This window comes from Protopterus annectens, chromosome 17.part0 (genome assembly GCF_019279795.1).
Source record: "Protopterus annectens isolate FY-2018-M chromosome 17.part0, PAN1.0, whole genome shotgun sequence".
Taxonomy (NCBI): Eukaryota; Metazoa; Chordata; order Ceratodontiformes; family Protopteridae; genus Protopterus; species Protopterus annectens.
The window spans coordinates 819,595,937-819,613,255 of record NC_056751.1 but is presented as its reverse complement, the minus strand read 5'-3'; the positions used below and the strand labels follow the sequence as shown (position 1 = coordinate 819,613,255).

At 41.7% G+C, this 17,319-nt stretch overlaps 1 protein-coding gene across 2 annotated transcripts in view; it reads right to left on the bottom strand.

The window, feature by feature from the left end:
- AMPD3 (adenosine monophosphate deaminase 3) overlaps window positions 1-17,319 on the bottom strand; it is a 740,405-nt gene that overhangs the window by 595,011 nt on the left and 128,075 nt on the right. The window contains exon 2 of one of the 2 annotated variants that reach the window (XM_044059408.1): window positions 6,573-6,668. In XM_044059408.1, coding sequence (XP_043915343.1) covers window positions 6,573-6,668 — 96 coding nt within the window. Of the gene's footprint in view, window positions 1-6,572; window positions 6,669-17,319 lie in introns of those variants that run through there. The other variant, XM_044059407.1, reaches the window with a different exon arrangement.

Sequence of the window (17,319 nt, the reverse complement as noted above, 5' to 3'; positions counted from 1 at the left end):
CTTCCATGATATCAAAGGTTCTTATGCTCAGTTTCAGACAAGCTGATGCAGAGGAATTTATATATGGAAGGCTGGAGCACTGGCATCTCACAAGTTGTCATGGTTTGGGTCACACAGACACCGCCACACTGAAAGCTTGCCTTACTTGCCTTTAAAGACTGTATTTCAAGGTTGTAGACTGATTGGAAGGGTGCTATTGTGGACACGCAACAGGTCCAGCTCTTTAAAAGGCGGCAAGGTCAGAAACAAGGATAAGTTATTCCACAATGCTGTCACATGCACTAATATTCATGATGGCAGAGAGGGGATTCCACCCATACATGTCAAACTTTTAGTGCAAGAAATCAGGACAAAACCAAAATTAATGGGAGGATAAAGGTCCAAAATCAGGGATAGAGTCTAATAACTGCTCTTATAAACTTAGAAAGTTGCTAGAATAACAAGTTTTGCATTGGCATGCATTTCATGAGAGGTATGAAGTCATAAAATGAAATGAATTCAGTAGTTTAGTAACCAAACCAAATGATTTGCCAGGAAAAATGCAAACTTCATGAATAACAGACCAAAAATATGAAAGAAAAATCTACACATTCGGTGAAAACATGGACAGTTGAAAGGGAGAATCCCACATTTATCCACACTCTTTATCACCTACTAAATCTGCAAATGTAGTAATTGATAAATCTGATGTGCTTTTGTTTCAACAAACAGTAACACTTAAATTTAATCCGATTTGCAACAGCTGATAAAAACAAATAATTGCAGAAAGAAATAATTAAGGGTAGTAATTTTGATAATAGGTGTCCTTTATTACCCTTCAATTTATGTTTGGAAACTCATCTGTGCACACACGTGCGCATGTGTGTGTGTGTGTGTGTGTGTGTGTGTGTGTGTGTGTGTGTGTGTGTGTGTGTGTGTGTGTGTGTGTGTGTGTGTGTGTGTGTGTGTGTGTGTGTGTGTGTGCTTTGTCTAACATCCATTTTTTTCTATTTCTCTTACTTTGTATTATCCACATAGTATCATGTTCAAATTGACGTAATCTGTTCCTTCCTTTTCTCATAATGTTTTTTTTTAGTTTTTCAGAACTTTTTTGTCATTCCACAAGATATAAAACAGTTGTACTGTTTACTGTACATCACCTAAATAATATTTCCTCTCTGATTAAAACATTAACAACTTTACACATATTTTATTTAGTAATATCCTTCACAGACAGTCATGCCACTCCCAAATCTTTTCATATCTTTCCTTCCATCATTGTATTAATTTTCAGTAATGTCTGATAAACCTGCCCACGGCTCAGTCTAATAATACTGAGGTCAAGCCGTTGATCTTGCTGGTAGTCATGATATTTAATGATATGCTATTCTTTTCTTGCATTTGGCACAATCCCAAAATCTAACTTCTATTAGATTATTTTCTTATTTTCATGCATTCCCTGACACACCCATTTACTAAAAGTTTCATGTTTATATTCATACAAATATACTGGAAAAACCTCATTACATTTTTACCACTCCATATGCCTTCAGAATTTTCACAAATATTATTGCTAACCATTGTCAAATACATTTTTGTTACAATGTTGCCTTTAGTATATGGATAACAGCCCTATATGCAAATTACGTCAGGCATTGCTTGATAAGTCCTCTTTACACAGAATGATGATTCCATCATCTGTGGAGTACAATGACAGAATTATGCACCCTAACAGCCTTCTGGTCCTTGTCCCTACCAATTAACATGGTATTACACTGCATGATTCAGAGAAAAGGATGAGTGTGGAACCAGAATCAGTTTCCTTCTCCTGTTAACTTGATAACTCACTATACAGAAGTCTTTCATTTCACATATGATCTGGAAGCAGTAAATGGCTAAATGACTTTTTCAGAGTGAGAGAGTTTGCAAACAGAGGAAAAGGTAATCCAACCTAGACCATAGGACAGAGATTTTTAACAGCTGATAACTTTAGTACTTTGCTAAAATGTCTGCATTCTCTGCATTCGGTCCATGAAGTCCAAAACGTAGCAGTGTCTTACATTAAATCCCAATTTCCACCTGCCCACCCACCCTTTCGGGCTATAATAGGATTTGCTGGAGATTAGCCCGTCCTTCAGTACAGGCTGCATGAATTTTACAGTCATCAGCACACCTGTTGCAGTTACCTTCAACTCCTGATGTAATATCTAATATAATATTCTTAAGACTGTGCTCAGGACTGAAAAATTCTATACCCCACTTCATACTGTCTGCCCTGCTCAGAGATTTGTTCAGCTGCCACACTGTGTTTCTGCTCAAAGACTGTGCTGAAGTCTAGATGCACTGCATCTACAAATCTTTTATTTTTATTTACATTTTTAGTTTTTGGAAACATCTCTAATTGGGGTGGAAGGGCTTCTGCTGTATGAAATTATGCTTATAACAATAGGAAATTATGCCTTTAGCAATAGGAACATGAGTTTATATTTAAGAATGTGTCAGAGTACCTCATAATTTTACTGGATTACTAACTGGCTCACAGATAGGACACAGGAAACCAAAATGGGGGAATACCCCACCCCCCATTAAGGAAACCATGGTAAAAAACTTCTCAAAAGCCAACTTCATGCTTCTTAAGACAGAAGTGGTGAACTTCACGACACCCATGCAAATGGACAATACAGTTACAACTACTGTATCCTACACAATTGCACTTTATAAGCACTTACATGAGTGCATGGATCGTACTATCCCAAACAGAACTAAGACGCTATCCTCCAAAAAAAGGAAGCCAATCTGGTGGTCCCCTGCCATAAAACAGAAGGAAGAAACTTGCAAAAGAGAGCAAAATCCCATGAGTGGAGGAGCTCCCTGGTCAGCCTCAGTAAGAAGCTGCGATCCCTGATAAAATCCTCCAAAGCTAGTTACGAAAACAAAATTGCCGCTGATTCTAAAGATAACCACAAAGCAATCTATAGCTATGTCAAGAATCTCAATGGCAACACTCAGATCTGCTCTGAGTTACATCACAATGGCACTAAATATACAGACCCAACTGATATTGCCAACATCCTGGCAGATAGGTTTAGTGCTAACTTTACCCCCCTATAATCCCCTAAAGAGCCCATCTCTATACCGGAAGAATGCAAAGTACCTGTAATCATGGCTGCACAGGTAAAAACCACACTCTCCAAAGCCAAGAACACAGCATCCAAGGGACCAGACAACATCCCAGTCTGCGTTCTACACGAACTACAGAATGAACTGGCACCCCACCTAAGTACTATGTTCAATCATAGCCTCACCTCAGGCTTTGTGCCTACTGAATGGTGCACAGCAATGGTTATCCCATTCCACAAGGGGGGAGCCACCACAGGCCCCAGGAACTACCGCCCCATTAGCCTGACGAGATTGCTCTGCAAGGCCATGGAACGTATCATCATGGAACTTATAAACAAAGACATTGGTAATCTCCAAACTCTGGACCCCACCCAGTTTGGGTTTGTAAAAGGCAGATCGTGTCTCCTAAACCTGATAGACTTCTTTGAAGCAGTCCCCAAAGCCGTAGACAAGGGTAAGGTGGTTCACACAGCCTATCTAGATCTTGCCAAGGCTTTCGACACCATCCCCCACTCTGGAATTATAGATAAGCTCACTAAACCACTAAACCAGGTATAAATCCCTATGTCACAAGATGGGTTGCCAGCTGGCTCACTGACAGAACCCACACTGTGAAAGTAGCAGACTCCAAATCCGACTTCAGACCAGTGACAAGTGGAGTACCACAGGGTTCAGTCCTGGGTCCTTTCCTGTTTGATATCTACTTCTCTGAAGTACAGGCTAACACAGAAGGTCTTTGGCTAACAAAGTTTGCAGATGACTGCAAACTAGGAGCCATAATCGAAAATCCTAATAATATGGACATCCTACAAAAGGGCCTCACTGAGACAGATGCCTGGTGTCAAAGCCATGGCCTCAAGCTCAATGTCAAAAAGTGCACTGTCATCCCCTTTGGTAAAAACTCTGTACCCATGAACTACAACATAAGCGATAGTATACTTAACACCGAAAGTGTGATAAGAGACCTTGGGACACAGGTGGACAGTAGTCTCTCCTTTGATAATCACATTGCCACAGTAGTCAGGAAATCCTTCTACATGGCACACCTTATCACAAAAGGTTTCTCATCCAGAAAAAAAGAGGTCATTGCTCCCCTCTACTCATCACTCATTAGACCCATTATACAGTACAATGCCCCTTTTGGTATGCACCTCACAAGACATCTACAACAACTGGAAAGGCCACAGAAATACCTTACAAAGAGGATTACCAGCCTCAAACAGATGCCCTACGCAGACCGTCTCAAAAAACTCAAGCTTTACTCCGTCGCATATCGCCTACTCAGAGGTGATCTCTGCCTAACATACAAAGCTATGTCAAACCCAGAGCTGTTGGACATGCCCCACTTAAAGAAATCCCAATCCCTCTGAGCTAGACGCTCTATGGACCTAAACCTTGTCACCACAATAAACAGAACATGCCGGAGGGATAGATTCCTGTCCCAGAGACTTCTCATACTCTGGAATAAACTACCTATCTATATCAAACAAAGCTCTTCATTGGCACTCTTCAAGAAAAATCTTGATGATTGGATGGGAAATTGGAAATTCACCTTGGGGATCACCTCTGTGGCTCTGCTCGACAGTGGCACAGAAAAATAATTTTCTTGGGTGGCAAAAGCCAGGGTACCTTTTTGGCTGGGCTTGTATAGGCCCCAGGGCCGATAACCTAGTACCTACCTATGAACCTATGAACCTAAGAGACTAATCATCAGTGGAGTTTCCCAGATTTCTCTGCTGTGACCTCTCCTGTTTGGTATCTACTTTTCTGAAGTAAAAGCCAGTACCAAGGGGCTCTAACTGACTAAGTTTGCAGGAGCAGTCACTGAATCCCCAAATGACTTAGCTATCCTGAAGGAGGCTTTCTCCCAATAAATAATTAGTGCCAAAATTATGGGCTGATACTAAATGCCAAAAAGCATTACTGTATCTTCTGGGAAGTCATCAACCCCAGAGAATTACCTCAGTGACAATATGCCCATAAGAGTGGACCCAGTTCAGGACTTGAGAACTTATGTGGATAGTGACCTAACTTTCAAACAGCATGTGTCCATTGTCATAAGAAAGTCCTTCTGTATTACACAGCTTATAAACAAAGGGATTTAGGGATGTCACTGTCCCCCCTTTATACAGCCCTCTTTAGGCTAGTCATTGAGTATAGTATCCCCTTTGGCATGTATCTGCCCAGGCACATGCAGCAACTAGAATGCCCCTTGAGACACCTTATGAAAAGGATACAAAGCCTAAGCAATATGTCCTGCATAGACCGAATTGAAGCCCTGTCACTAATCTCTGTATCCTAGAGACTGCTAAGTTGTGACCTGTGTCTGGCATACAAGGCATTCAACCCAATACAGATGGATTTACTACACATCAGCAAGTCAAATGGCATCAGAAATACTTGGTCTAAGGAAATGAACCTCTTTTGCAACATCAACAGAACGGTTTGGAGGGACAGGTATATCTCACAGAGGATACCACTGCTATGGAACGGATTCCATATCCACATAAAACAAAGCTCATCCTAGTCCATATTCAAGTTCAACTTGGAATGGAAACAGAGCATTTACACCAGGACTGCCCCCCCTGTACCACTGATGGACATATATAGTTCTTAAATGCTTTATCGCATGCATGGGTCCCCTCAAATTAACTATGATATGTTCCCACTTATTGTCATTAGCTGTAATATATAATGTATGTAATATATAATTATTGATCATGGTATGGGTAAAGCCAATCTCTAATCAAAAAAGATAGATTAATTTGAGCAGCAAAAGGGAAACTGGCTAGTATTAAAGTGCCCTGCAAAGACATCTAGCCTAGTACTTACCTATGAACATATAAACCTATGAACAAAAACCCTCTCTAAATCCCTCCTTGGTGGCCTAATTAAGGCTAACAGATAGGTAACTGTCATGTTGTTTCCTACATGTTGATTTCTGTAAGAAACTCAGTGCTGATGGCTTCCTGTCCTGTATCTGCAAATCAGTTGGTATGGAGGAACTGCACAATTTTCTTGGAGCTCAACAAACACCTTTGAGTACATTATTTCTATATGCTGTATTAACACATAGCAAAATGCATATAAAAAGAATGGGTAGTTGTCTAGCTCATTTACCAGACATATAAAATATCATGCAATAAGTGACTGTCTCATTGCATTCAAAAGGCAGTGGAAGGAAAGGCTATGTTACTCAGAAAAAGTAACATTTATGATACTGAAGCTTTCAGATCAAGGCAAAATGTGTTCTTTCATTGGTTTTACTTTTGCTTTCCAAGGGGATCAGTTAAATAGATAACACATCAAGCTTCATGCAGAAGCACACACCATGGAAAGATGTTCATATGGTGAGCTATATGTTGTTATTTTCAAAGGTGCAGTGACCTGCACAAACCATGACTAATCTCAGAGTTAATCATAGCAATGGACAGATATAAGCAGTAATTGTACAGTACAAACAAAATACGCACGCTTAGACTGTGCCGATGGTGGCTGTGAGGGTTGAAAGTCTTCTTCTGTAACATCCTTCCACTTCCCAAAGCGCTGACGCTTGGTATCTGTTGTATCTGGGAAAAGGAAGGGCAGAATAGCTGTTTTAAAAAGAGTTGCACAAGACATATGCAGCCATAATACAAGAAATAATGCTCAGCACATATGTACATACACACACACACACACACACACACACACACACACACACACACATATATATATATATATATATGCATGCAAAAAAAAAAACAAAGAAGCACTAGAAACAAAAACACTTCTGAACCACAAAGAAAAAACTGACACAAAGGCAGATCCATTCTGAATTAAGAGCTTTCGTTCCTTTACTGTGTACAGAACTTCATCAGAATAAAAGAATACTAATATGTACAAGAAATATATACATACAATTGTTTGTACAGTAAAAATGTGGACATCCTATCAGAAAAAGGTAATGAAATTGAATGGTAGGAAATAAACCAATGGAAGGCATGAAAATGGGTAAGTTAGCCAATGAAAGTACAACAAATTCAACCAATAGAAACATATCAAGAGAGCTGTGGGAGTGGATATCCTAGTTCAGGACATCTACTACAATGCACATTTCAAAGATTCTCATAAATACCAGGTGGCACCTCAGCATTACATAATAGCTGCCACTTAAGTTCTTTTAGTTCAAGTAAAGAGCTAGAGTCACCGTAAAAGAAATGAACCTGTTAACATATAAAATGCATACAGGTTAAGCTCTATTTTCCTAAAGCATTGCTGCAGTCATGCGAACGTATTGCAGCATTATGTTTTTTTGATCTTGTTAGACAGTTTACGAAAAGTCTTGCCAACATAAAATTTTCACAGGTTCTGCAAAGAGCCACGTAAACCACATTCTCACTATGGCAGTCAAAATATCTTGGAAAGGAGACAACATTACAATGTTTAAAAACATAGTTAGAACATATGTGAATATACGCACATTTTTTACAAATAAACATCCCTTTTGGTTTGTCCATGGTAAAGCAGTTTTTAAGAAGGAATAGATTGTCATTATTTTCAAAAGTGTGCCGTAAAGTCTTGCTTTTTTTGTATGAGAAAGACGGGACATTACCCAGTGTAGAAGTTAATTCAGCATAACTAATAAAGTACAGTTGTGTACATTTACCATAAGTGTAGATGCTTGAGTTTATTCACTGTTGCAGTCATTACATTTGGATTATCTGCTTGCAGGTAGCCCTCAGTCGGCCTGACTAACAAAGTCTTGGGTCCTGCGTTGGTTGCTGTTGCTTCTTCCATGACATCAGGTCATCAGGGGTATAAAACATGCAGTTGATGCCATTACATTAGTTTTTTCTTGCCCCAGATGTCTGGTGTCCCCCTAATGGGAAGCAATTAAATATAAAAGTACAAAGATATACCTCCAACAAAAAGCAAATACACCAAAAAAGGCTTTTAAGCATAGTAAAGGAAAGTACTGGTACAGTCAAAAGAAGTTAGGGGGCTGGAGAGAGGGTAACAAGGACTGCAACAGTGAATACGCTTGAACATCTACATTTGTGGTAAGTGTACACAACTGTACTATGTTCTTTGTGTTTTACTGTTGCAGTCATTACATTTGGGTAGATTCCCAAAGCTATGGTTGGGAGGAGGAATTTGGATAGCATTAGGGCCAGCTATAAGGCCCTGCAAGACTGCAGTGGCAAAGCCAACTCTGGATTTAGAGAAAACTGGCAAATGATAATGCTTGGTGAAAGTATGTACAGAACTCCAGGTAGCAGCTTCTAGGATGTCCCTGGTAGGGACGCCTCTGAGAAAGGCTGTAGAGGTAGATGCAGCCCTGGTGGAATGAGGTCTGATCCCCTGGGGGATAGGTTTTCCATGGTGCTTATAGCAGAAATGAATGCAATGGCTTATCCATTTAGAAATGGTTTGCTTTGAAATAGCCTTCCCCTCTGCCCCTGCAGCAAATGCCACCAGCAGTTGTTCATATTTCCTTTGAGGTTTAGTCCTGTCGAAGTAGAATCTAAGTTGTCTGTGAACATCTAAGGAATGCAGTGTCTGTTCCCCTTTATTCTGTGGATTGGGAAAGATGGTTGACAAATGAATGGACTGATTAAGAGCCACACTGGATACCACCTTGGGCATGAAGGATGGATTGGTTCTGAGGGACACCCTGTCCACATGAAAGATGATGAAAGGCTCCACTGAAATAAGGGCTTGTAATTCAGATACCCTTCTAGCTGAAGTGGTTGCTAAAAGGAAAGCTGTTTTCCAAGAAAGAAATTTTAAGTCTGCAGTAGCAGCTGTCTCGAAAGGAGGAAGGGTGAGAATTCCAAAACAAAGTTAAGGTCCCAGGCTGGGGTTGGAGCTCTCCTGGTTGGTCTCAAATTTTTGGCTCCTCTGAGGAACTGCTTGAGCAGTGGATGAGATAAGGGTGGGGGAGGGGTTCTGTGTTATAATTAGCTGAAATGACTAAGGTGTGGATGTTAATGGAGGAAAAAGACAGGCCCTTGTGAAGCATCTCAGTTAAGTATTGTAAAATCTGAGGTAAATTGGGTGCTGCTGTGCTCATCCCTTGAGATTGGTTCCAGGCACATAATCTTTTCCATTTTTCAGCGTAGGACTTTCTAGTGCTAGGCCTCCTTGCCTCTAAAATGATATCCATCACATGTTTACTGAGCGATGGTAAAGGAGCGATTATGTAATTAGTCAGGCTGCAAAGTTCAGTGTTAGAAGCTGAGGGTGCAGAATCTGGTTCTCCTGCTGAGACAACAGGGAAGGGGTCTGAGGCAGGTGCCATGGGGGTAACTGTGACACACTGCACAGGAGGGGGTACCAGTGTTGGCACGGCCAGTCTGGAGCAATCAAAATCATCCTTGGTTTGTCCTGTTTGATTTTTAGTAGTACTTTGGAGAGCAGAGGCAGATAGAGGAAGGCATAGTCTGATTGTTTTTTCCAGCTGAAGGACAGAGCATCCACCTTCCAGGCTTGTTTGTGGGGAGTCTTTGTGCAAAATTTATCCAATTGGTAGTTCTGGGTAGAGGCAAACAGGCCTATATCTGGGCTCCCCCATTTGCTTGTCAACATGTTGAAAATCCTTGGTTCTAGTTTCAATTCGTGTGGGTCCATGAGGTTTCTGCTTAGTCTGCCTGCCAGTGTATTTAACTTTCCTGGCAGGAATTGAGCTTGTAGGTGCACTTGGTAACTCAAGGCTGTGTTCCACAATGCCATGGCTAGTCTGCAGAGGGGGTAAGAATGTGTACTCCCCTGCTTGTTTATGTATCACATAACAATGGTGTTGTCCGTTTTTACCATTAATTGTCTTAGAAGAATGGGGTCCTTGAAAGCTGTCAGAGCATTCTGTACAACTAACATTTCTTTTTGATTGATAGGCAGATGCATTTGATTTGGGTTCCATTTGTCCTGAATGCACTTCCCTGCCAGGTGAGCACCCCATGCATACTCTGATGCATCTGTTGTTAGGGTTTGGGCGGCAGGGGGTGGTGTATAAGGTAGTCCCTTGTTTTGGTGGCAGGCCTCTGCCCACCAAAGGAACTCTAGGTGCAGGCAAGGTATGATAGGAATCATTGCTTCTAGATGCTGAGAATGTTGACACCATAGGCTTTTTAGATACCACTGTAGTTTCCTCATATGCAGCCTTGCATATGGAATTAGAAGAATGCAGGAAGCCATGAATCCCAAGGCTTGCAGTATTTGTCTTGCAGATATCAGGGTTTTTGTGGCCACTTGTTTGAAGTAGGTTGTCAAATGAATTTGTTTCTCTGGCGTGAGATAGGCCATCTGGGAAGTTGTATTCAAGCTTTCTCCCAGGAATAGAATTTGTTGACAGGGTACCAGGTGTGATTTCTTTTCATTTATGGTGTACCCTAGACAAGTTAGAATCCTTTGTACAAAGGCCAGATGACTCAAAAGTATGTCTTGGCTTTCTGCCTGAATTAGACAATTGTCCAGGTATGGGTATATTTGAATATTTCTTTGCCTGCAAAATGCAATAACTGGAGCTAGGCACTTTGTGAATACTCTGGGCGCAGTAGATAAGCCAAAGGGCAGTGCAGAGAACTGATAGTGTGTGTAGCCTGCTTTGAAGTGTAGGTATCTTCTGCAAGATTCCCTGATTGGGATGTGCAAGTATGCTTCTTTTAAATCTAGTGTTGACAAAAAGGAATCTTTGCCTAGCATAGGAAGTAATTGGTGAAGAGTCAGCATCTTGAATTTTGGAATCTCTAAAAAGGTGTTTAGAGTAGACAGGTCCAGGATAGGACGCCATGGATTGTCTTTTCTGGGTACCAGGAAAAGTCTCGAGTAGAAACATTGTCCCTTTTCCTCTTCTGGTACCAGTTGAATAGGCCCATGCTTAAGAGAGAAAGTAGTTGTTTTTGAGCCTCTGCCCACTGATTTGGGGGTAGGTCCGGCCACCCGCTTAGTGTTGGCAATGTGTGGAAGTGAAATCTGTATCCCTGGGACACTATATTTAAAACCCATTTGTCCTGGGTAATGAGTTCCCAGTTCTTTGCAATGAAGAGCAATCTTTCCCCCAAATGGGCAGTCAGTTGATAAGTGTTTGGAAATTTTAAAAGGAAGTCAATGAGACAGTTTACCATAGGGGGGAGTCTTATTACTCCCAGATTTGGAAGTGGAGGTCCCCCACTGCTTAGTCCTGTGTGTCCCCTGGGACTGAAACCTGGGGTTTTTGTTGTGTCTGGGTTTGGATTAAGAAGACCCGGAAGGGGCTGGAAAGGACCAGTTCTTAGATGGCCAGTGCCTACTAAATCTAGGAGGCTGAACTTGTAAGAAATCTTTAACAGTTTGCATAGATTTAGCTTTATCTTCCATCTTTTTAAGAACTTCCTCAGCCTTGTTGCCAAGGGTTTTTAAGGGAGCATCCAACAATTTAGCTTTAACATGATTAGGCAAAGATTGCTTCTTAAGCCAAGCATGCCTTCTGAGCACAGACCCAGTAATAGCGGCCCTGCAAGAGGCCTCTAATGAATCAAAACCACATTGCAAAGTATGTTTTCCAACTTGTTCAGCAGAATGCATTAAATCTTGTAATTCTTTATTTTCCACATAGTCAGGAATCAACATTATTTTCTATTTAAGCAGTTCAATAACATGTTGCTGATACTTAAACATATGAAACTGGCAGTTTAAAGCCCTAATGGCCAAGGTTGCAGAAGTGTAACATTCTTACCACATCTATTCAGTGCCCTGGAGTCTCTATCAGAAGGGGTAGGATTTTTAGCAGTATAAGCCTTAATGCCCTTGGGCCCCTGTGAAACAGTCTCTGGATCTGCAATAGGATTTTTAAAAAGGAACTTGTGTGACTCAGGGACCCTGTAGTATCTGTCTGGTTTTCTGGGAGCAGGAGGCAAGTAATCAAGGGCCAAACTAGATTCCGAAAAAGCATCATCAACAATGTTTAGTACAGGAGGAATAGCTAAAGGCCTATGCTGAGGTAGGAGGAAGAAATCCCTAAGCCTCTTTCAGAATCAAAAAAATCCTGGCTTTCCCAGAGGAAATGCTCCCTTAGAGTATGTAAGGTTTCCTCAAAAGAAAAATCCTCTGGAGGGGAAGCAGAGGGAATAGAGTCCTCTGCATCAGAATCCTCATACATAGATATGGGCAAATCCAGATCATCAGAAGAATCAGAAAAAACAGAATCCTGGTCAGAAGATTCATTAACTACTTCAGTCCTAGGCCTCTTAGAAAGCGGGGGGGGGGGGGGTTGGCTACCCCTGATTAGAGTTATTAGATCTTCAGACATTCTTATCATTTGTTTTTTAGGCATAGAGGCCTGAGCATGTGGCCTGGGCATCGTTTTTTTAGGCATGGTCTGAGATTTACGCCTAAGAGAAGAAGGAGACATTGGTTTAATATGCAAGTCCGTAGGCCTGAATACACCCTCAGAAGCCGGTGCCTGCAAAGTGGCTCCAAACCCATCCAAGATAGAGATATCCACGGGTACTGTAGTTGAAGCATCTTGTGGCATACCGTACTCCGAATGGGTCTCAGTAGAGGCCTGCGAATCAGAAGTAGCGGGTATCAGGGGCTGCAAGAGTGCCTCACTGAGTACCGGCAAACTGGCAACTGGCTTAGAAGAAGCGTCGTCGGCAGTTTTGGCGGCCTGTCTCTCTCTTTATCTTTGCGTTTTTTGGAATCCTGTTAGTCGGATGGCTAACGACTACTAACGATTTCTGGATAATTAAATCGAGAACTGAAATATTCAGAGGTGAAAATATACCGATGATGGATAGTGCGCTGATTAAATAAAGCACAAAACTGACAGCAAGGTACGTCATGGTCAGGCCTAGACAAGGAATACAGTACAAATGAAAATCTTTACGAGGTATTTGCTTTCCACAAGTAATGCAATTATTAACTTTTACTGCCATCGGTAAGGAGCAAGAAAAAGTTTCCCCAATGGGGTACTTGGCTTTAGTTGAAGACTTCGGTTCTGAAACTCGAAAACAAAAAATTTCAAGAGTCAGCCGACCGGCACTTGTGAACTGCTTATGCTTCTGGCACCGCACAGCAAGAAAGACTGATGTAATGGCATCAGCTGCATGTTTTATATCCCTGATGAAGTGACATCATGGAAAAAAGGACAGCAACCGACGCAGGACCCAAGACTTTGTTAATCAGGCAGACTGAGGACTACCTGCAAGCAGATAATCCAAATGTAATGACTGCAACAGTGAAACATGAAGAACTTATATAGTTCTCCAGGATTGCAGAGAAGAGAGCCACCACTAAATGTGGCTGCTACTACACTGCACCCATCTCCAACATACTGGGCACCATAGACTGCACTAATGTGTTAATGAAGGTTCCTCATATGACATGCATTTGTCTTATTCATTAACTTTCAGCACAGCGATTTCCTTTGGGATAACTGATTGGTAAGTGCATGCTAGGTGTGTAGAATAAACATTACAAATGCACCCAGTCTCCTATCATAAATGTTTTATTGTTCTCTGTTTTGCAGGGGGTGCTTGCTACCTCCCTTGAACTGGCTCATGACCCCCATATACAGTCCTGAAATTGTGGCAGAGATGGATTAATAGGGCACACAACATCCCTGAATGTGTGTTTCAGCAGATCTGGTTTCATTGCTTGAAAACATCTGGTGGGACACTGCAATACTCCTCTTAGATGGCCAACAAAATATTTGTGATATATAATTTTCTTCATAATATGAATATACATCAGCAGGATCAATATGCCAACTGTATGGCTGCATTATACCATCTAATAGACATCCCAGAAGCAGCAACAGCAAAAGGTGATGATGGTTTTCAGGAGCTGGATGGCATATGAACAGTGAATTCCCCCACTAGTCAAAAGCAGGTACAACACATAGCAGTACTGGCAAGGCAGCAGCATCTGGCCAACAACTACGGGTCATATAGTCATAAAGACAAATGCATGCAGTCTACTCCTATAATATCATGTTGGATGTTGCATGGTCTGCTTCCACTCTGCATCAGCCATCACCACGTTGCAACACAGGAAGGAGGATGTTGCATGTCACAGTCCTCAAGCACCATTTGCACAGAAGAGAAGGGAAACAATAAGAAAACACTGTCAGCACAAACTGGGGGGAGGTGTCACATGGTCTATGTGCAGGTGGGTGGCACTGTCAATAAGAATAAATAATTTCAGTGATCATGTTCTCCTGTGACAGACATGGGTGCCACTGTGTGATCTTGACCTGTTGCCACTTTGCTGGCAAGAAGCGACAAAACTTGAGGCTTTCTACAGCCAAAGTAATATGCTGCTTTGTGACACAGAGATGGATAGAGATCACTGCTCTGTGGTTCCACTCCTGAAGGTGGCTCCTCATTCCTAATTCCCACCTATGACAAGGAATGTCAAGATTTCAACAATTCCAGATACAAATTTTGAGCAAGGCTCCTGCAAATGTTCATAAACACATCCATCCCATGTCCATAGTCTACCCTATCCACTAACAACACTGACAAACTGGGGAGACATGATGACTCTGGCAATTATATCCACTGAGGTGCTCATTGCAGTGGTGTTTGCCATAGAATACCTCAATAAACCAGTAATTTTTGCATGGCTGAGTTCAAGGTGTGCATAAAGCTCACACTAGTACTGTGTAGCATCCTTACAAATGCCATGCAAGGGGAGGGAGGTTGGTATAACCGTTAGGCTGTTTACCTTACAGACACAAGGTGCAGAGTTTGATTCTTATGTGAAGTAACTGCCTAGGCTTAAAATGGCCCACAAGGGCAGTTAGCCTAGTACTATTCTATGAACCTATGAATCTATGCAAAACACCATTGTGGACTGTGTCACAGCAGGCTGTGCCTGCATAACTCTCCTGCACATCCCTAATGGTGCATGTATTTTACTGTGCAACTGGGAAATTGGGTGGCTTGAGGTACTCCAGTGTTGCCGGCCAGTGGTGTATATGCCCACAGAAGAAGCAGCACATACCTCCAAAGCTACTGTTTCACAAACAGGGGATGTGAGGTTGTCAGCTACAGGAGGTTGCTTTTACATAGGAGATGATGAGTTCTCAACCAGTAAAGCTCCAAAGTGCTCAGTATGTTTGACTGTGCATAAACCTCTGTGGACAGTGATTTCTTACCTAACAATGAGACAGGCATGAGTGTCTCTGAATCTTCTGACTATGGCACAGGTCCACGTATTTCAGTATTATCACCAGACACTGGAAAGGTGGTGATAACAACTACTTGTATGAAATTCCTTGTTACTCAGCTTTACATTCATTGACATTGGTACCCTATAACACTCCTGATGTGCCCATGAAAAAGATGTGCATAGCGCCAATTTTGTTAGGATATACCAAGTATGTCTTGTCACTGTACATGCAAACCTGTTCCACATAATATTAATCTGCTCTATCACCTACTGAGGCGCTGGTTAGATGGGTTAGCCCAGCAATGACATTCACAACACCATAGTGTATATATGCCATTACATCTCCTCCTTCCACTGAGAAACATTTCAAAATCCATTAGTCTTAAAACATTTCCACATCCATTAGCCTTATGGAGATTGGAGGGCCATCCTCTGTGCTAGTTCTCTCAGCTGTAATCTTCTGTGTCTTCTGCATGGCATAGCTGATCACACTGGTCATATGTCAGTGACATTGCCTGCCACATTGATGACCAATGGCAACATTTTGTCAGTGCCATGGACTGCTAAACTTGATCCCCCACTACTTCTACCCTATCAATTAGATGTAGGACACACTGCTTGGGGACCTGCAGTATTGCTAAATTTATACAGCCTCTGTCTACTTCATTCTGTGGACATGCTGACTTCTGTTTAGGCATAAGGAATACATGAATACATACTGCTATGAATATATGTACAGGTACTGAAAATGCATGCATTCCACTGAGGCACATAGTCACAGTAAGTAGGCCATAAATAGTGTGCTACAGCACAGCATAATACTTTAAATGATCTGCTGACATGGCAGGGTACATCTGCCTCATCCCAAAACACACCAAGTGCAACCGTAGTCAGTAAAACATTTAAGCAACTAGTGCAAGTATAAGAAACCATTATGTTAACACACACAAATATAGCTAGCTAATATTCCCATTTCCCTGTTGTGGCTCTGCTTTCAGAAATCATTGCTGGAAAGGAAAGTACACATCTTACCTGGGCAATCCAGGTATCTACTGACAGAAAAACTTTCAGAAAAACCACTGCATGTATTACTTAATGCCAACTACATGCAAACAAAATGGCAACATAGGCAAATAAGGTATCGTGAAATGAATATCTATGAGCCATATAATTCTGCTTTAGTGCACCATCCTAAGAAATGCTCACAAAAAAAAATGTAAATCAGAAATGTATGTATAATACAGTTGATTGTACTTTCATGACATTTCACATTTATGGCAAACTTCCCATTATGTCTCCACTATGCAGGTCAACAGATGAAGAAGAGGATCAGGCACCTTCACCACCACCTCTTGATAATGTGCATGTAGTGGGTCTAATGTCAGCGATATGGTTGCCTTGCCAGAGAGAGTTGAAGACCATTGTAGGTGGACATCCATGTTCTACCACCAATGAACCATCAACAGCTGCAGCAGATGACTGAAGCAGTGGAGGAATATCAGGTAAGACAATGTTTTGGCTGCACTGAGTCCCTCCTGCAGCAAACATTATATTCACTTAAGAAGAACGTTTCAACCATCTGGATAATGGAAGGGTAGGAAGGCACTGACACAGCTTACATTGGATCATTACTTGTTGATGGTTCTCAGTAAGTAAACATCCAGGCAGCCATGGCAATGCATCTGCAGCTAGTACCTTACCCTGTCTCCTGTCTAATGTGACTCATTAGCTACTGTTTCATGATGTTCCTTACCATGTGAGTGGTCCAGCACTTCCCATCACTATTTGTCCTCCCTCAGTATGTATGTGCCCATTCCTTATCACACTCACCGTGCTCATGTGCGTGTGTGTCTGTGTGTGTGTCTGTAAGCATGCACGCACGCACGCATATGTGTGTGTGTGTGTGTGTGTGTGTGTGTGTGTGTGTGTGTGTGTGTGTGTCCGCAAAACCACCCTTCTTCATCTGTATTGTTTCTTCTTTGTCCGTTTACCTCTGCAAACTATGCTACATCCTCTTTCATATCCAGTTTTCCCTTGCATACTGTAAGATTAGGCTTCACTTAAATGCAGTTTGTTAGACATAAA